Below are 20,209 nucleotides of genomic sequence, written 5' to 3'. Positions count from 1 at the left end.
AAGTATATAAAGAGGCTATTCAGCCTGGGTGTGTTGTAGAGTCACTGAATAGGATTAAGCACGTGGTCTGGAAGAAAGGAGGCTTTGTTTCTAAGAGGCATTGTTAGAGACCTGTATATTTCAGCACAGGAATAAATCTGTGACTGGGTAGGAGGTAACTGCAGTTCAGCCACTCCCTCAAGTACAGAAGCCCAACAGACTCTCCTGGAAAACAGCTCCCAGAGGATATGTTGAAGAAACAAGAGCCTTGGTACAAATTACTGTGACTCCTCCACTGCTACGGGCACATCGTTGTGATGCGTGGCACTGAAAGCCAGAGGGAAAAACTGTGACCCTGGAATGTTGGCATTGAAAGCTCTGATCCATTGAGCAAGTTCTCTCTTAAATTTCAAATGGGATAAAACGTGTCTGTTCTGTGTACAATGAAGTAGCTTACTCTGTGTGTGCACCAGTGTGTAAACACTTGAGCCCTCACTGCTAAGTTAGAGTTTCCTTTTTTTTATTGTTACTAAATAGTTTTATGTATTTATTTAGTTTTGGCTGTGCTTCGTCTTTGTTGCTGCGAAGGCCGTTCTCTAGTTGTGGAGAGCGGGGCCTAGTCTCTAGTTGTGGTATGAGGGCTTCTCGTTGCAGTGGCCTCTCTTGTTGTGGAGCACAGGCTGTTGCAGGCTTCAGCAGTTTGGGCTCCCAGGCTCTAGAGCACAGTCTCAATAGTTGTGGCACACGGGCATAGTTTCCCCAGGGCATGTAGGATCCTCCCAGATCAGGGATCAAACTCTGATCTGTGTCTCCAACGTCTCCTGCATTGGCAGGCAGATTCTTCACCACTAAGCCACCAGGGAAGCCCAGACGCCCAGGTTTCAATTGTTTTCTATTACTAAAATCATGCGGAAAGGCTTGGGAAAATAGAGCAGGAGCTGTTGAGGGCTTTTGAGTTGGTTTTCTCCCTGCTCCCCTTCTTTCTTTCCTTCTGTCCGTTCCTCCTTCCTTCCCTCCCTGCCCACAGAGCACTTAGGCTTCGATGAGTTCACATTCTATCTCTATTTGATGTTTGACTTTGGACCTGAACTTCATTATCCCAATGTGCAAAATGAGGATAATGCTTCTTATTTCGTAGAGTTGTCATGGTGATTAAAATGAGATAATATAATAACCTGGTCACGGGGTACAGACATACTCCCTTGCTTCTTCTGACATGACTGCAGGCTTGTCTTTCATTCCCGTCCCACACGGTCCAGATTTCTGCTTGGCCCTCTTTCTTGGACTCTCTCTGTCTTGGTTTCTGATCGTGAGTCTCTCCATTTGCACGTGTCTCGTTCTGTGTGCCTCCACACTGATGCCTCTGCGTGCAGCTGTGTGTCTCTGTGTATGTGCTTCGCTCTGTCTTCCAGGATATCCGTGTCTAGTTTATCTCTTTTTTTTTCATTATTTTCGGTTTTGTGTGCACGTGTATGTGTGAGAGAGAAAACATCCCTCTGTGCGCGTGTGTCTTTGTCACTATCTCTCACTCTGTGCTTTGGATCTCTGTGCTGTGTGACTGTGTCTCACTTTACATCCCTGCACACACACACGTGTGTGTGTGTGTGTCTTCAGCTGTCTTGAGTGTCACTGTGTCCATGTTTCTGTGTTGCTCTATTTTACTCTGTTCCTTTTTTTTTTTTTCATCTTCTCTCTCTAAGTTTTACTCTCTGCCTTTCCTCTTCCATCTGTCTCTTTGTCTCTGCCACTCTGTGTCTTGCTTTTGTGTATGTGCCTATGTAGGTGCTATGTGTTTATTTGTTCATCTAATTGTGCTTATATTTATGCATGCTCTCCTCATCCTGTTCCCAACACAGCCTAGATATCCAGTGACATTTAGGCAGTAACCTCATAACTCAGGAAGAAGTGAAAGGAATTGGAATTTTTCCAAAAGAAGTCTTTAAGAGACTTTCAGACAGAGAGGAACTCCTTTAAATTATAGATGGGCATTAGGAAGATTGAGACCTCCCAGGTGACGCTAGTGGTAAGAACCTGCCTGCCAGTGCAGGAGATGTAAAAGACAAGGGTTCAATCTCTGGGTCGGGAAGATCCCTTGGAGGAGGTCATGGCAACCCATTCCTGTATTCTTGCCTGGAGAATCCCATGGACAGAGGAGCCTGGCAGGTTGCGAAAAAGAGTCAGACACAACTGAAGCGAGTTGGCACACATGCATTAGGAAGATTTGGTTGCATTTTAGATGATTTACCACTGATTTCACAAATCACCTTCAAAAAGGACACACATGAGATTAAGTATAATTCACAACCTCAGACCCTGCTCTCGATTTCCGTATCAGTTCAGTTCAGTCTCTCAGTTGTGTCTGACTCTTTGCGACCCTCTGGACTGCAGCACGCCAGACTTCTCTGTCCATCACCAACTCCCAGAGCTCGCTCAAACTCATGTCCATCGAGTTGGTGATGCCATCCAAACATCTCATCCTCTGTCATCCCCTTCTCTTCCTGCTTTCAATCTTTCCCAGCATCAGGGTCTTTTCCAACAAGTCAGTTCTTAGCATCAGGTGGCCAAAGTATTGGAGCTTAAGCTTCAGCATCAGTCCTTCCAATGAATATTTAGGGCTGATTTCCTTTAGGATTGACTGATTTGATCTTTCAGTCCAAGGGACTCTTAAGAGTCTCAATTTTCATATATGCCAGGGTATGCTTGACGTCTCCGTTTACCAAGCTTGATAATTTTTTCTTCCACACATTTGTCTTTTTGCTGACCCTCCTCTACCATTTCTCTGACCATATGGTGGGTTCCTCCTCTTATCATCTTTTATCTGGATCATTTCAACTGCTGTCTGCTGCAAAACTCTCAGTCCATCATGCCATTGGTGCCAGCTTACTGTTATTATTACCTCAGGCTCTGCTTGGTACCTTTCCTTGGCTTCCAGTCATCTTGCAGGGTCACCAAGAGAGCTTCCCAACATCACTAGGTGGGTAGGAATTTTTTAAGGCTCATCTGAACAACCTTTTGCCCACCAACCAATGTGCTTGTATACATAAGAAATTCTTCACCTGCTTTACAAATAAAACGAACTCCCCTTTATTTCCAATAAGATAAAGCCCTTCTTTTAGGAAGAAAACATAGAATGAATCTGGATGAAAAGGCTTAATGAACTAATTTGTAGCACCAATGTGTTGTCCAGTTTACCAGGTGGTGTTAGCTATGTGTTAATATTAAGTTGTTGCTTTTCTCACTTTGTGTATAATTTAGGGCAGAGGTCAATAAGCTTTTTCCATAAAGCACCAGATTAGTAATTATTTTAGGATTTGTGGATTATGTTGTCTGGCACAACTACTTGCATCTGTACTTGCATCTGTACTGCAAAAGCAGGGTAGACAATTCAAATAAATGGGTATGATTCTGTCCTAATAAAATTTTATTGACTAAAAGAGGAAGTAGGCTGGATTTACCCCAGGTAACCCTTGATAACATCTTGATGGCATTTATGATAGCATCTCCCTGGGTATCATATATCTTTCAGGTAAAGTTTCCACTCCTGTGTAAACTAGTCTTTTAAAAACTTCTGGGAGAATGACATTCTAACATGTATACTATCATGTGAATTGAATCGCCAGTCTATGTCTGACGCAGGATGCAGCATGCTTGGGGCTGGTGCATGGGGATGACCCAGAAAGTTGTTATGGGGAGGGAGGTGGGAGGGGGGTTCATGTTTGGGAATGCATGTAAGAATTAAAGATTTTAAAATTTAAAAAATAAAAAACTAAAATTAAAATTTAAAAAAAAAAAAAAAAAAGAATGGAATATCTTTCAAAACTTTGATTTATCTTAAATGTTCCAGTGATTGTTATGAGCCTACTATGCAACTGTTTTTGTTTTAAGAATGCAATTAAATTTTAAAATCTTTAATTCTTACATAAATAAAAAACTAAAAAATAAATAAAAATAAAAAAAAAAAAATAAAAACTTCTGTTTCTCTTCTCCGATCACCTTACAGTATATGTGTATATATGTGATTTTGTGTGGGTATATGCCAAATATAATTATATAGTTTGGTCTTGCTCCAGAGCTTCATATATTTTTATATCATTATTATAATAAAAGAATCATATTATTTTCATTTATATATTTCCACACTCATGGTTTTAATCAGATAAACAAAAATTTGAATAATGTCATTGAAACTTTATATCTCAATAAACTGTAAAATAACTGTAATCTATATACCTTATATTAATTATGTCATTTGTATTTTACTCTTAGAAGTATATGCATACCAACAAAAGAAGAAATATTCATTTTCTTTTTTCCCACAACACTAAATAATGAATCTGTTGACCTTTCTTCAAACCCCTCAAAGCATGATCTTCTGGGTTTTCTTCTAAAGGAAAGAAAAGTAGAATAATTATTTAAACATTTTAAATAAATACATATCTCAAGAGTTAAATATGTGAATTTAATATTTCTAGACAAAAGCCTTATCCTAGTTTTGGTGATTTTATTTTCTATATCGTTGAATGACTCTGAATGAATATTCTTATTTATTAATAGTAAGCTTATATAGCTATAGACCACACAGGTTAAAATCTATGTAATTGGGTTTGCAAACAACCTTCTTACTGGTTTTCCAGAGTGTGCCAGTTCATTTTATAATTAATGGTATTTGCTATAACTTGTCTCTTACCTGAAAAGCATCCAGGAGTTATGCCGTACAAAAGATTGTTCTCTGTTAAAGCAGAATAAATCCTAAGATTTGCAGGACTACTATTTTTATATACGAAGATGGCAATGAAAAATCCTTAATGCCAGGTGGGCAGTATTGGACATGCCCATGGGAGGAGGAATCAGGACAGAATTGCTCCTGGTTGTATTTAGTGGTAGAGAAGAACCCTCTGTCTTGGAAGAAGCTGCTGTGATTGAGTGCGTTTGTGTTTGTTCATTCATTTTGTTTTGTTTATCAGTGGAATATTTACCTTAAGAATTTAAAGGCCTAACAAAATCAGCAGGTCAGATTCTGATGTATCCACAGCCCTTGGCTCTTATTTTATTTTTTTAATTTAATTTTTATTTTACTAAACTAGTACTTTTACAATTTTTTAAAAAATCAGATAGCACTCTCAAGAGAAAGTGGTACCCAGTCCTGTCAATACTTGATCTCTAGAGGTAAATATATTTAATTATTTTAAGATATTTTGGTTGTTATTTACTTCCATATTTCTTTTTTTAAAAAGAACAGTTGTATTTATTTATTTTTGGCTGTGCTGGGTCTCCACTGCTGCCAGGCTTTTCTCTGGTTGTGGCGAGCAGGGGCTACTCTCTAGGTGTGGTGTGTGGGCCTCTCATTGAGCAGCTTCTCCTGTGGAGCGTGGGCTCTAGGGTGCCTGGGCTTCAGCAGTTGCGGCGTGTGGTTCGGTAGCTGTGGCTCCCAGGCTCTAGAGCACAGGCTCAGTGACTGTGGCACCGGGACTCAGTTGCTCTGCAGCATGTGGGATCTTCCTGGATCAGGGATCTAGCCCATGTTCCCTGAATTGGCAGGAGGATTCTTTACCACTGAGCCACCAGGGCCACCCCTGGTGGCCTACTTCTATATTTCTTAATAAAACATGCATGTTACTACTTCTTGATTTTTCAGTTTTAGCTGTCATCTGCTGCCCTTCCTACTCACATAGTCATTCACGCACACATATGTTCCTTCTCCCTCTGTGGCACCAATCTAATTATATTAATGTTTCAAAATATTTTGTTTTAAATATGTTTTAAAATATGTTGATGATTAGTTGTTTTCATTTTAAAAAGTCATATATAGTTTGTTCATAGCATACACACAATGTAATTAAAATATAATGATAATTTTTAGCTTTTTATCCCTGAAACTAATTGACTTCTAAAATTTTGTTTTCTAAATGCCTGTTACCAATTCATCTCAAAACTTTCCATTATAGCTGAAATTTCTGAACATGATTTAACACTTCAAGTATTTTTAATCAATTTTATTCATTTTCTTCTTGAAAATATTCCTCTAGGTATCATCAAAAATCAGTCATTGTCCTACCAAATGTAAACAGTATTCTGATTTCTACCCCTGCAGATTAGTTTGGCTGTGAGATCTCACCACGTAATATTCAGGCTTGCACTGAATCTACTGTTTTCAATAGATTCTTGCCCCTGAAATGGTATCTGGTTGGCCTTCTCTAGAGAGTAAGTCTCAAGTATTTGACCAATGTGCAGAGGGCAAACCCCAGATACATTGTCTGTATTAGGATGTCTCTGACTGCAACTGCTTCCTAAAATTTCCAACCAAGATTTCTGCCTTCCTCATGTTTTTAGTTTTTTGTTTTGATGCTTTGTTGACACACTCTGGAGTGTGTATTGTGTTCCCAAATACAGGCTTAGAGGTCAAACTTATCCCCTCTGCTTAGTCACATGCCTCTTATCTCTTCACTTTTCAGGTTGAGAAATTACCTTTCCCATTCTCTGTGTTATTTAAAGTTAATAGATAAAAATCTCCTTAAGACTGAGAAGGAACTGAGATAAAGAATGTTCATTGGGCCATTTTTAATTGTGTCAGGGACATTGTGTTCTCTATCTTATTATTATTGCTGACATTATTATTTCTTGTTATTTTATATTACTTTTGTAAGGATGATGGTACATCAGAGGGAATCATGGTTTTACCATGACTAAGCTGATATTATATCCTTACTGTAACTTTTTAATTGAGGTATAATGAACATAAACATATTAGTTTTAGGTATGCAATATAATGATTCAGTATATTGTATGTATTGCAAATTGATCACCAATGTAAGTCTAATTAACATTCAAGACCGTACATAGTTTCAAATTTTCTTTCCCTTGTGATAAGAACTTTAAGATTTACAGTGGCCCTTGAATAGCATAGATCTGAACTGCAAAGGTCCATTTATTCGCAGATTTTTTTCAGTAGTAAATATCATAGTATTACATGATCTGCTGTTGTTGCATCTGGGCATGTGGAACTGATGATACTAAGGACCAGCTAGAAGTTATGTTTGGATTTTCTACTGCATGGCAGGTCCTTGTCCTTAATCCCTGGTTGTTTAAGAGTCAACTCTGGTGCCTCAGACGGTAAAGCGTCTGCCTACAATGTGGGAGATCCAGGTTCAATCCCTGGGTCAGGAAGATCTCCTGGAGAAGGAAATGGCAACCCACTCCAGTATTGTTGCTTGGAAAATCCCATGGACGAAGGAACCTGGTAGGCTGCAGTCCATGGGATCGCAGAGTCAGACACGACTGAGTGACTTCACTTTCTACTCTCTCAGCAACTTTCAAATATGCAATTCAGTATTGTTAATTATAGTCACCACGCTGCCTTGTGCATCCCCAGGACTTGCTTATCCTATGACTAGAGATTTGTACATTTTGGCCCCCTTCACCCGTTTTTGCCCACTCCTTACCCTGCCCCTGGCAACCACCAATATGTTTTCTGTTAAGGGTTTGGGGGTTTTGTTTTTGTGCTGTTTGCTTGTTTCTCAGAGGCCACATATATATGAGATCATACAGTATTTATCCTTCTTTGTCTGACTCATTTCACTTAGCATAATGCCCTCAAAGTCCATCTGTGTTGGTAAGGTTTCATTCTTCTTTATGATGGAATAATATTCGTGTGTATCTATATCACATTTTCTTCATCCATCTGTTGATGGGCGTTAGGGTCTTCCATGTCTTGGCTTTTGTACATAATGCCACAGTGAGTATTTGTTACTGCTGTTCAGTAGTTCATTCATGTCTCACTCTTTGTGACCCTGTGGACTGCAGCATGCCAGGCTTTCTTGTCCTTCACTCTCTCCTTGAGTTGTGTCCACTGAGTCAGTGATGCCATCCAACCAGCTCATCCTCTGTTGCCTCGTTGTCCTCGTGCCTTCAACCTTTCCCAGCATCAGTGTCTTTTCCAATGAGCTGGCTCTTCTTATCAGGTGGTCAAAGTATTGGAGCTTCAGCTTCAGCAACAGTCTTTCCAATGAATATTCAGAGTTGATTTCCTTTAGGATTGACTGGTTTGATCTCCTTGCTGTCCAAGGGACTCTCAAGAGTCTTCTTCAGCACCACAGTTCAAAAGCATCAATTCTTCGACGCTCAGCCTTCTCACATCCATACATGATTACTGGAAAAACCATAGCTTTGACTTTATAGACCTTTGTCAGCAAAGGGTCTTTGTCTCTGCTTCTTAAAATGCTGTCCAGGTTTGTCATAGCTTTTCTTCCACGAAGCAAGCATCTTTTAATTTCACAGCTGCAGTCACTGTCCGCAGTGATTTTGAAGCCCAAGAAAATAAAGTCTGTCACTGTTTCCATTTCTCCCCATCTTCATGGGGTGCACTACATTGGATCACATGGTGGTTCTGTTTTTAAATTTTTGAGGAACTTCCATTCTGGTAAGGAAGGAAATATATATTAGGGAAAATAAGACTTCAGCATCTCAAATTTAGGAAGAGATTTCCCCAGATATAGGAAAATAAAAGCTGGATTACTGTGAGCCAGTGTTAGTTCATTAGCTAGGGGACCCAGTTATGCCAGGGACTTACATGAATTTTTTTACTCTTTGCCATATACAACTTCTGGATTGTTGCCATTTAAGTAAAGCAATAACAAAAAATTGGGATCTGAAATTAATAACTTAAGAGGAAAATATTTTCTTCTAACAGAGAGAAGGAGAAAAGGATCATCGGGTGCGTTTGGCAATTGGAAATGGAGCACGCAGTGATGTATGGAGAGAATTCTTAGACAGATTTGGAAATATTAAGATATGTGAGTTTTATGGAGCTACTGAAGGAAACATTAGCTTCATGAATCACACTGGGAAAATTGGATCAGTCGGGAGAGCGAATTTCTTCCACAAAGTAAGTACAATATTTTATTTAAAAAAGATATATTAAGATCTGCTGATCTCTCTTCTAGACTTTATACTGTAACTTATAGGAAATATTATCACTTTTTTTTTTTTAAATTAAGAACTCCTATAAATAACATAGTTGCCTCTAGGTAAACTGTGGTGCCATAGATTATGAAAACCTTGCCTATCTCCCATCTTTTCCCTCTGTAATATGGGGATAGTGATAGTTAATTCTTTTGCTCAGCTTTCAAATTTAATGATAAAATGTATAAACAGCAAGCACAGGTTCTGATATATATTAATTTGAGTCTTTTCATTTTCTGTGTTTTCCATCTACAATTTCTACTGTCATTCATTTTTATATTAGTCAAAAATTATATGTAGGCTTCTAATATATAGTTTCCTTAAAAACTATGCCAAGATATTACTAACATTTTAAAAGTAGCCAAGAAATTACCTTCTTAGGAGTAAAATACAGCTGATTTCTCAATAGCAACCTTGGAAGACAAACTATAGTGGACAGATACCTTCAACTTGCTTGGAGAAAATAATTATCGAATAGAATTTATATTCAATAATAATATTTTTAAAGAATAAAAATGAAAATTTGAAATAAGCAAATCCTCAAAGGGAAATAAGCAAGTCCAGAATCACAGTAGAATATTTTATCTCTTTAATAGAACATGCAAAAATTTTTTCAATGATATAATGTATTAAATAATACAGTAAAGAAACTACTTGCACTGATGAACATATATAGGACACTGCATTTAAAAACTGCTGAATATCTGTTATTTTTAAGCATTTATAAAACATTCACAAAGATTACAGGACCACTTAGTGAATTCCAGCAAATTTCATAGGATCAAATATATATGGATTATATTCTCTGATAACAGCTTAATTAAGATAGAAATGTTTAAAATAACAGCTAGATCTTTTCCTAAATATTTGAAAATGAAGCATCTCAATATCTATGAGTCAAAGAAAAATTATAATAGAAAAATAAAAATAATTTAAGCCAAATGATAATGAAAATGTTACATTGAAGAATAAGAACTGAAGAGTAACTGAAAATTAGTGAGCTAAATATCCATTTCTGTAAGTTAATTTTTAAAAACAGCTAAAACAAACTCAAAGAATATAAAAGGAAGAAAATGATAAAGAGCATAATTTAAAGAAGTAGAAAAGAATTATTTAGTGAGTACCAAGAGAATTTTTAAAAGTAAAGAAATAGATTCAAAGATGATATTAATTGCTCTGATATTTGAAACTTAAAGAAGGTACAGACTGTTTTTATAAATATGTTCTTTGGGATTGACATTTTAGAAATTCATGTGAATTGTGAACAAAAATAATTGGTGGAATAATAAGTGCTGATATTATCAAGTACTACATTCTTTACGGTTAGTTTTCTCAGTGAATTGCGCTGGTTCCATTAAAAATTTGCTATTAATATTAAACATTTTTGGTGAAGCTGAGTCATTCCTAAGTAATTATGTAGTAGGAATACAATGAAGCTTGACTTCATTGTAATTTTCTAATATGTTAAAGTCCCTGTCAGACTCTTATAATGTCCATAATACAGAAAGTTATGATTGTCTCCAGTTTATTTGGAAAAACTTCTGTTTTTTTTTTTTTTTTCAGTTTGGAAATAGAAGGAAAAAATGTACCTAATGTCATATGAATTCTAGTCTTTCATCATTTCATTTGCATATTGTTCCATTATATAAAAGGTAATCAGAAAAAAATTAGATCAATAATTGTTTCATAGTTATATGAGGAAATTTGATGTGTGTCTCTCAAAAATGTAAACCTATTGGAGGCTTACAGTTACCCTCTCAGAAAGGAGTCTAAACAGAGGTGGGATGTTAGAACCAAAAGAAAAAGGTGAAGCAACAGCACTAAGTTCCTGTGACCCAGATGTCCTTCTTGTGTGCTGTGTCTTATTTATTTCAATGCATGAAGGGAGGCGTGTCCCATAAATGCCTCCAAAGCAAATAATATAAAAAATTTGGTGACAGCTCAATTGAGAGACATCCACGTAAAAGTTGTAGACTCCCTTCTCCTTTTCTATGCGTAGTAATTATAACTGGGAAGGAACAAACATGAAATCGAAAGAAATAAAACTTGAAAAAAAAGAAGGAAGAAAATGAATCTAAATAAAAAGCTGCTAAAAAAATATGGATGAATATCAAAATAAGTCCCCCCAAATAGCTAGAAAATGTTTAGAAAAATAATTTCCCATGGTTCAAAAACTTGTAATATTATTGTTTAAAAATAAGAGCCCAAAGGAAAGTACAAGAAAGGCATGAATCAACAAAAGGAGTTGAAAAGTAGCCATGCTCAACCCAAAGGAGAATAATATAAGAGAAAAATGAAAATGTTACAGAGCTAAACATCACATTGAAAGACTTAAAAATAAATAAGACTGTAAACACTGCTAGGGAGCAAGATGGATGGGATTAAGAAGTCACACAAACAATATAAAGAATAAGCAAATACTAATATAAAATAAATGAAAAAGATAAAATGAAAACATAGACAATGATCTGACGTGTGCTTAATTTGTGTTCCTACAGAAAAAAAAAAAAAAACAAAAACACCTCAAAATGAAAAAAAACTACTTGAAACCTAATAGAAGAAAACTTCCTGAAAATAAAGATTTGAATGTTTAGCAAAAAGAGCACATATTTCAGGGATGGAATATATGGTCCAGAATGATTATCAGAAAATATTTTCTGGTGAAATTACTGAATATAAATTGAAGAACCATAAGCAGATGCTAAGGCAGAAAAAGCAAAAGATGTACGAAGTAGAGGGTGAAGATGGGAAATGGCTCAGGCATCTTTCAAAATGAAAACATCACACCTAGTTCCCCCCAAAAGGGAAAGTAATGTTTTCAGCTAAGAATGCTAGTTTAAGGAAGTTATCCTCCAAGTCCAAATGCAACAAAGTAGCATCCTCAAACTTTCAAGAAATCAGAGAATGTAATTCCTATGTACTTACAGGAGTATACTACTGCTTTATATTCACTGAATGAAAAATTCTGGTGAACATGAAGATAAAGCAGGCTTTAGAAATGAAGGAACCACCTTCTATTAAAAGGTTTGATTGAATCCATTTAAATGTAGAAGATTTAAAACTCTGAATTACATTTGTAGATGGAATGGAAATGTAAATCCTGACAACACAGAAATATTCATAACTAACAAAAATGGGAATTGGGTGAGAAGAAAGAAGAAGGTTATAAGTGCTAATTATCTTCATCTTTCATGGTGGTAAATCCATAGATACAAAAAGTAAACTATGAGATTTGGTAAAAAGGCTTCTTTCCTTCACATTGTATAAACATTTCTGCTGTCTTAAAGTAAGTATCTTTTGAGCTTTCCTGGTGGCTCAGACAGTAAAGAATCTGTAAAGGAAGACATGGTTAGCAACTGAGAGCCTGCTCACAGCTTGGTGGAGGATGCTGACCTCTGGGTCTCTGGAGCTGAGACTGGAGCAGCCCCTTGCCTTCAGGCTCTGGCTGTCGCTCGCCTGCCTCTCTGCCTCCGGCAGGGCGGAGGGGCCTGCACCCAGCCGGCTTGCTCTCCTTTGGTGTTCGCTCAATCCTTTGTGAGTGAGCGGGCCGGGCTGTGAGTTAGAGCCTTGTTCAAGTCAAGTTCTCTCTCTCTCTTTTCTCTCTCTGGCAATCCCACAGTTTGGGCTGCTATCTCACATTAGCTCCCTCAGATTGTCCTCAGGGCATTCAGGCCTGGTCCTTACCCTAAGAACTGATAATGACACCCACGCCTCCCTGTCCAGCCCCTGCTCGCTGGTGGCAGATGCGAGTGTCTGGGCTACTTCTCTGCTGGGAGTTGTGGTTAGGCGCCTATTCTCTGGGCTTTTCCCCCCCTTTCCTCTCGGTTATGTTGCCCTCTGAGATTCCAAAACTCCCCACAGACCCGCCTGTGAGAGGGTTTCCTGCTGTTTGGGAACTTCTCCTTCACGACTCCCTCCCCAGGCCGGGTCTCCAGCCCTAACTCTTCTGTCTCTCTCTTTGTCTTTCGTATTTCGTCCTTCCTCCTTTTAAAGAGAATGGGCTGCCTTTCTGGGCGCCTGGTGTCCTCCGCCAGCGTTCAGAAGTGGTTTTGCGGAAGTTGCTCAGCATCCAGATGATCTTTTGATGAATTTGTGGGGGAGAAAGTGAACTCCCCACCCCATTCCTCCACTGTTTCGGGACCCTCCCTCACAAATGATTATTTCTAAAATATAACTCTGTGAACCAATCAGAACTATGCTGTTGCACCTAGAAATATGTATTCATAATGGCCCAACTGTAGATAATATTACATGTTACTATATATAAATATATATTTATAACAGATGGGAAGTTTATATTTGTGTGTGTAGGATAAATGAGCTTGTAATGTACAGGTTTAGGCAACGTGGTATAATGTTGAGGCCAAACATCCCAAATTAGAATCACTGTACCTAGGGACTTAATTCTAGCTCTGCTTTCTCACTTTGACAAGTCACTTTCTCTGGATTCAAAGTATACTCATGTATTAATAGAGAAAATAATTTTTGTGTTCCCTTTCCAACTTCTGAATTTACAAATTTGAATATGCAGAAGCATACAGGTGTGGGAACTCTAAGGGCCAGTGTGCACAGCCACACAGATGAGTGCCATACAGTTCTGGGGACCCATTTGCCTAGACAGTTACAAATGAGACCCCCTGTAGCTGTGTTCTACACATGCATACCTCTTCCTATATCTGTATGTATACATTCAGGAGATATTAAAATGTGGCATCTACTTTTTATTTGTGTTGTTATAACACAACCATTTTTGTAACCTTGTGGGATCTCTTCAAGGTAAAGAAAAAAAAAGTAGAAACCCTTATAGCTGAGACTTAATACTCTGATCCTGGCTACTTCTAGAAGATGCTATGATATGTTTAAATTTCATTTGTTTTATAAAATTACTTGATTTCTGACCATCAAGTCCTCTGTATCCAATAAGGAGTGCACTGACAGTGATTTGATGCAGAATGAATTTACTCATGAATGTGGTTGCTAAATTAATCTCAAAGAAATAAAGTTAAAGCTGATATTAACAGTTGCTGGGCAAAGTTTTCAAGATATAAAGCATGTTAAAACAGGTAAAACAGGAGGGAGAAACATGGGTCGTAAACAGAGTTCTCTTCTTGTTTGCCCAAAATGACAAATGCAGTTCTGGAGTTTCTGGAATCTTTCTTCTTAACAGTTATTAGGAAGTGGCCAGTCTCTGGTTATGCCAATTAAAGACCAAAACCACCAAGACGCAAGCTTACATTGTAACAAGAATCTTTATGTCTAGAGTAACTATATATTTTGCTTTGCTGTCTGTTTCATTGGTCCCCATCTTAAAACAGGATAATATTAACTTCTACCTCATACTGTGTTTAATGATTAAACTAAAAGCTCTATGCACAGTGACCGGAAAACAGTAAGTACTCAGTTACTATTAGTTGCTGTCATTTGTATTTAATTGAAATTCATTAGCTCATTTGAATTGTGATTGTGGTCACATGCTGGTTATCCAGATAGTGGTGTTTAGTCTTTGATAGCAAATAGTATTATTACACTTAGCTCATTGATCTTATCCATCTTTTCTCCTTTGTTCTATGTTTGTTCGTTTCTTTCCTTCTCCTCACGCTCCTCCTCCTCTCTTGCTCTCTTTCATTTGTCCTTGCTAGGTTTTGTTTTTACTTTATTACTTTCATTTTAGTTTACTGTGTGCTGGTTCAGCTTAATAAGATTGCTTTTTTAACTGATTGGGAAAACCTCAATTTTCTTATGTATGACATGAGGGAGTTGGATTGAACCAACCTGCAGTTCTCTCCCAGGGTCAGATTTTGAGGCTCTGTGAATCTGCATGATATGGTAACATGAATGTCACAGGAGCAGAGGAGAAGGAAGTATGGCGAGTCAAGGAGAGATGTCCAACTAGCTTGTTTTCTGGTGTGACAGTGAGTGAGTGAAAGTCGCTCAGTCGTGTCCGACTCTTTGCGACCCCATGGACTCTACAGTCCATGGAATTCTCCAGGCAAGACTACTGGAGTGGGTCGCCTTTCTCTTCTCCAGGGGATCTTCCCAACCCAGGGATCAAACCAGGGTCTCCTGCATTGCAGGCAGATTCTTTACCAGTTGAGCCACCAGGGAAGCCCTCTGGTGTGTTCCAAAAAATTCCCATCTTACACAATAGAGTGCAGAATTGCTGGGGGTTAGTTTAAAGACATTAAGGTGAAAGACTGGGGAAAAGGCCTAGGTAAATGACAAAAACAGTACTTTTAAGGCATCAAATCCCTTCTCAGAGGATGATAAGTTACAATATACAGCAAAATCCTTGCATTCACATAGTATCTATTTTGTTGTTGTTTAGTCACTAAGTCGTGTCCGACTCTCTTTGCAACCCTATGGACTATAGCCTGCCAGGCTGCCCTGTCCATGGGATTTTCCCAGGCAAGACTACTAGAGTGAGTTGCCATTTCCTTCTCCAGAGGATCTTACCATTTACATTTTAGTTCTATTAAAATTTCCATTTCAAAGGATGTTTTGAAAGATTGCAAAAAAGAGAAGGCAACGAAGTGGTCCTGTTAACTGTAGTTAGCAAAGTATGTGATTTAGTGCACAGATTGCTTCCTGGTATTCATTCAAGATTAAAACTAGTAAAACTTTTTTTTTTTAAAACTAGTAAAACTTTTCTAAGGTAATATGCAACATAAAAGAAGTGCAAGTAAATGCCAGTACAGGAGTGCTGGTTAATAACAACTTCACTTTTGATTTTGAAATATTCATTTAATTTTTTTACCAGGAAAGCTTACTTGTTTTTAGTAAATCCACATTCTAATCCTGTATTTCAATTGTTCTTGTTGTTCAGTTGCTCAGTAATGACCGACTCTTTGCCACTCCATGGACTGCAGCACGCCAGGCTTCCCTGTCTTTCACTATCTCCTGGAGCTTGCTCAAACTCATGTCCATTGAGTTGGTGATGCCACTGAACCATCTCGTCCTCTGTCATCCCTTTCTTCTGCTTTCAATCTTTCCCAGCATCAGGGTTTAAAGTTCAGTCAGTTGAAACAAACGGTATTTCAACTGACTGAACTTTAAATCTCCTACCAGTGGATGTTACTGTACAAATAAATTACTAAATTTCGTTTTTGTTTAATTTTCGTTTTTGTTTAATTTTGCTTTTGCAGCTTTTTTTCACTTTTCACTTGATAAAGTATGATTTTCAGAAAGATGAACCCATTAGAGATGAGCAGGGCTGGTGCTGTGATGTGAAAAAAGGTAAGATTATTGTATTGGAAGATGCCTCTTCAGGTAAATTTTCTGAATTTCTCTTTAATTACTGAATTTCGAAAAGAAAGAGTGGTTATTTCTGATATGTATTTGGATTTTTAGTGCAAGTTGAATGGTTTAATTGTTAAAAGTTAGAGGCCCCATGTGGGTCACTCAGATGGTAATTATAAAAATTTTCAAGTGATTACTGTTGGGCTAAAAGTTTTCTTAATCCACCACTCCTACAGTTGCATATGTCTAATGTCCTATGTCATCAAGATATAACAATGAATGGCAGTTTATGATTCTATGTACAGAGGAAAGTGAGACAGTCTTGGATTTAAATCTGGGCTCTCACACTTAGAAACTGTCCAACTTTGGGCAAATCACTTAACCCATCAAAGTCTCATTTTCTTTATATGTGGGGTAGCAGTGACAATATTTTTTCATTAGGTTGCTGTTGACAGCTAAATGAGATGATGTTTGCAGAGCCCCGTGGAAGGCCTGGCATGTAGCTTGTTACCTCCCTCCCTTTCTCTTCCTCATCCAGTTCCTCCTTCTCCAAGCTACTCTTTCTTATGGTTTTGGATTAGAAAATTTTTAATCAAAGCAAATGCCCCAATTAACTAGCAGCTACATATAATCAAGGTAGAAAATTAAATGTAGAGATGTGCCCTTAAAATTGGTTTGAGATCCAGTCTGAGACAATCAGGCCAAAGTTACTTTTTATTGCCTCATAATGTTTCAACTGCATTTCAGAAGATGACTTCAAATATGGAGATAAAGTTCATAGACCTGTTCCCTGCCTCCCCTCTGCCCCCACACTACCTGAAAGATTGGACAAAAAGATGAGCCTTATCTATTAAAAAGCAAATACTCCAATCCTCTGAATTTCGAGTCTAAGAGCGTTTATCAAATGTTTCTTTCTAATTCAACTCCATAGACAGTGTCTAAGGGAAAAGTCATTTCTAAGGAGATTGAAAAGACCTTTGTTTATCCCCACTTTTCTAGTGTGTTTTTTTATTAAATTTATCATAATATATAATATTGGAACTTGGATCCCCAAACTGCTTATGAAATCTCAGGGTGTTTCAGAAGCAGATTGTCCCCAGATATCCACTTTATAATTTTGCAATTCTTGAAAAGGATTGCTCAGTTTTTTTTCCCATTAAAGCGTGTCTTTCTCTGTGCTTTCACTGCAGTGAGGCATGGGTTTGATCGCTCCCTAGTCAGGGAACCAAGATCCCACATGCCACGCATGTGGCCCCTCCAAAACAAAATCATTGTGTCTTTCATAAATTATTCCTAAGAGGGAAAGATAAGAATACACTCTAACCTTTTTAAGCATTTGCAATAATTAATTTGTCAGGTAAATAACTATCACCTGTGTCCTGAAGAAGAAAAAGAAAAAATATAAAATTTAAGGAAAATATAAGAGGCTTAGAAACTTCTGAGATGTATATAGGAAATGTGGATTGATGGAATAAGCAAGGGAGGAGAACCTTTGGAGTCAGATGAAAGTGAAAGTAAAAGTCGCTCAGTCATATCGCATGGATTTTGCAATCCATGGAATTCTGCAGGCCAGAATACTGGAGTGGGTAGCCTGTCCCTTCTCCAGGGGATCTTCCCAACCCAGGAACAGAACCCAGGTCTCCCGCATTGCAGGTGGATTTTTTACCACCTGAGCCACCAGGGAAGCCCAAGGATACTGGAGTGGGTAGCCTATCCCTTCTCCAGCGGATCTTCCCAACCCAGCAATCGAACTGGGGTCTCCTGCATTGCAGGTGGATTCTTTACCAACTGAGGTGTCAGGGATGCCCTGGAGTCAGAAGGAGGCAGGCATGGAGTCAGATGGAGGTGGTTAAAAAAAAACTCCAACATTTGGCAACTATGTAAAAGTGAAAGTCACTCGGTCATGTCCAGCTCTTTGGGACTCCATGAACTATACAGTCCATGGAATTCTCCAGGCCAGAATACTGGAGTGGGTAGCCTTTCCCTTCTCCAGGGGATCTTCCCAACCCAGGGATCTAACCCAGGTCTCCCACATTGCAGGTGAATTTTTTACCAGCTGAGCCACAAGGGAAGCCCAAGAATACTGGAGTGGGTAGCCTAACCCTTCTCCAGCAGATCTTCCCAACCCAGAAATTGAACTGGGGTCTCCTGCATTGCAGGGGGATTCTTTACCAACTGAGCTATTTTTTCCCCTCAGTTTCTTCACCTGTAAAATGAAGATAATAACAGGGCCTGACTCAATAGGTTTCTGATGAGATGGAATACATACGTAAAGTGCTCAGAATAGTGACTGGTACCCAGAAAGTGCTCCTAAAGTGTAACAGTGGCAGTGATGATGATGATGGTATTGGTGATGACAGTGACAGTGAGGGGTCTCTGCTGAAGCAGGGCAGGCGAGTTTTGGCAAATGGCTTGTGTGCCCTGGGAACCCTCAATGTCCAGAAGGAGTGGGAGCAGTAAGAGTTGGAAAGAGTGTTAAAATAACAGAAACTACTTTAGAGTTTGCTGGAATATAGCCTCACCAGACTCATCACACAGATGTTAACTGTCTTCATAGTGGCCAAAATAAGTCATCGGCCTTGAAATCTTCTGGGGAAGCGATTGCTGGTCCCCTTTGTCTTCTACTATTAGAAGTAGTTTTTTTTACCTTGCTGACTGCTGAGCAATATCTTGATTAATTTGAATATACCTGATTAAAATTATTTTAAATGATGTGTCTAAATGTAAGTAAAACCAAAAAATTTCATGGCTTATCTCCTATTGAGGATTTCCAGAGGAATAAAGATTTTCTTAAACTTTTAATAATGTATCAATTAAATAAAATCTAATATTATACAGAAAGATCATAGAGACTTGAATTTGAGTTCGAGGCGCCTTCCTTTCTATCTGTTGAACTTTACTAATATACTTCACTCTTTTGGGCCCTAGCACCTTCACTGTGAAATAGGGGTTATATTGATCAACTTCAAAGAATCTCTCTGAAAAAGTAATGACAGTTGCATTTCTCATGGGGCTTGCTCCATAGTAAGTGCCCAATAAATAAATATTGCCACCATCATAATCTTATTTAAAATTATCATTTTAGTTGTTATTTATATTATGGCCATTATTATTGGTGTTAGAATCTATGTAATCCGAAAACATAGCCATTAGTGTATCCACTCAGGATGTAAAATAAATTTAAAATTACTTTTTTTACATTCTCTTTCCTTTTTGTTAGCTTTTGCAGAGTTACTTATACTTTGGTAGTCTGTAAAAGGGTATGCTAGACGTAGGCATCCAGAGTAATTGATGTTAAATATACTAAAAATAAGTTCAGAGGAAAGAAGGATAAGCTACACTGGAGGTATTGGTCAGATGTAACAAGGTATACACATAGTGTGTGTAATAATAGTTTTAATCAAATCATTGAAAATGCCTGTCTCTCTCAGGGGAACCCGGACTTCTCATTTCTCAAGTGAATGAAAAGAATCCCTTCTTTGGCTATGCTGGGAATAAGAAGCAGACAGAAAAGAAATTACTTTGTGATGTTTTTAAGAAGGGAGATGTTTACTTTAACACAGGAGATTTAATGGTCCAAGACCAGGAGAATTTCCTTTATTTTTGGGACCGGATTGGAGACACTTTCAGGTATGGAATAGCATTGGTTGCAAAGCTTGTTTTTCGATTGTGAACACTGCTCTGAGGGAGGCTCTGTGGAAACATTAAACACCACCTGCTCTCTACCTTCAGGGCACAGAGTGCTTTTATCTCAGTAATGGCTCTCCATTTAAAAATTCACTGCCCATCTGTTTCTAGATTGAAACATAAGTTAAATTTCGATGTCATTTTTATAATTATCTTAGTGAATCACTTGGATCACTTGGATCCAAATCAGTGACTTTTTTTTTTTTTAAATATGATACAGGCAGGCTGATGTGAAGTCTAAACTATAGGGTTAAAACAGAAAACAATTTAGTCAAATATTGTCTAATTCTTGACTTCATGGCAAAAATGAAGAAATAGCAAAATTTACCTTTCTTATATGTTTTTTTAA

The 20,209-nt window shown here is 37.8% G+C and overlaps 1 protein-coding gene across 1 annotated transcript in view; it reads left to right on the top strand.

Annotated features, from left to right (window-relative positions):
• Window positions 1-20,209, top strand: part of SLC27A6 (solute carrier family 27 member 6) — a 72,329-nt gene that overhangs the window by 41,580 nt on the left and 10,540 nt on the right. Inside the window, exons 5-7 of the mRNA XM_004008652.5 lie at window positions 8,666-8,860; window positions 16,080-16,170; window positions 19,605-19,803. Coding sequence (XP_004008701.1) covers window positions 8,666-8,860; window positions 16,080-16,170; window positions 19,605-19,803 — 485 coding nt within the window. The remainder of the gene's footprint in view (window positions 1-8,665; window positions 8,861-16,079; window positions 16,171-19,604; window positions 19,804-20,209) is intronic.

This window comes from Ovis aries, chromosome 5, assembly GCF_016772045.2.
Source record: "Ovis aries strain OAR_USU_Benz2616 breed Rambouillet chromosome 5, ARS-UI_Ramb_v3.0, whole genome shotgun sequence".
In the NCBI taxonomy this organism is placed as follows: Eukaryota; Metazoa; Chordata; class Mammalia; order Artiodactyla; family Bovidae; genus Ovis; species Ovis aries.
Note: the sequence above shows the minus strand (reverse complement) of the source record. Positions and strands in the feature narration are given on the sequence as shown.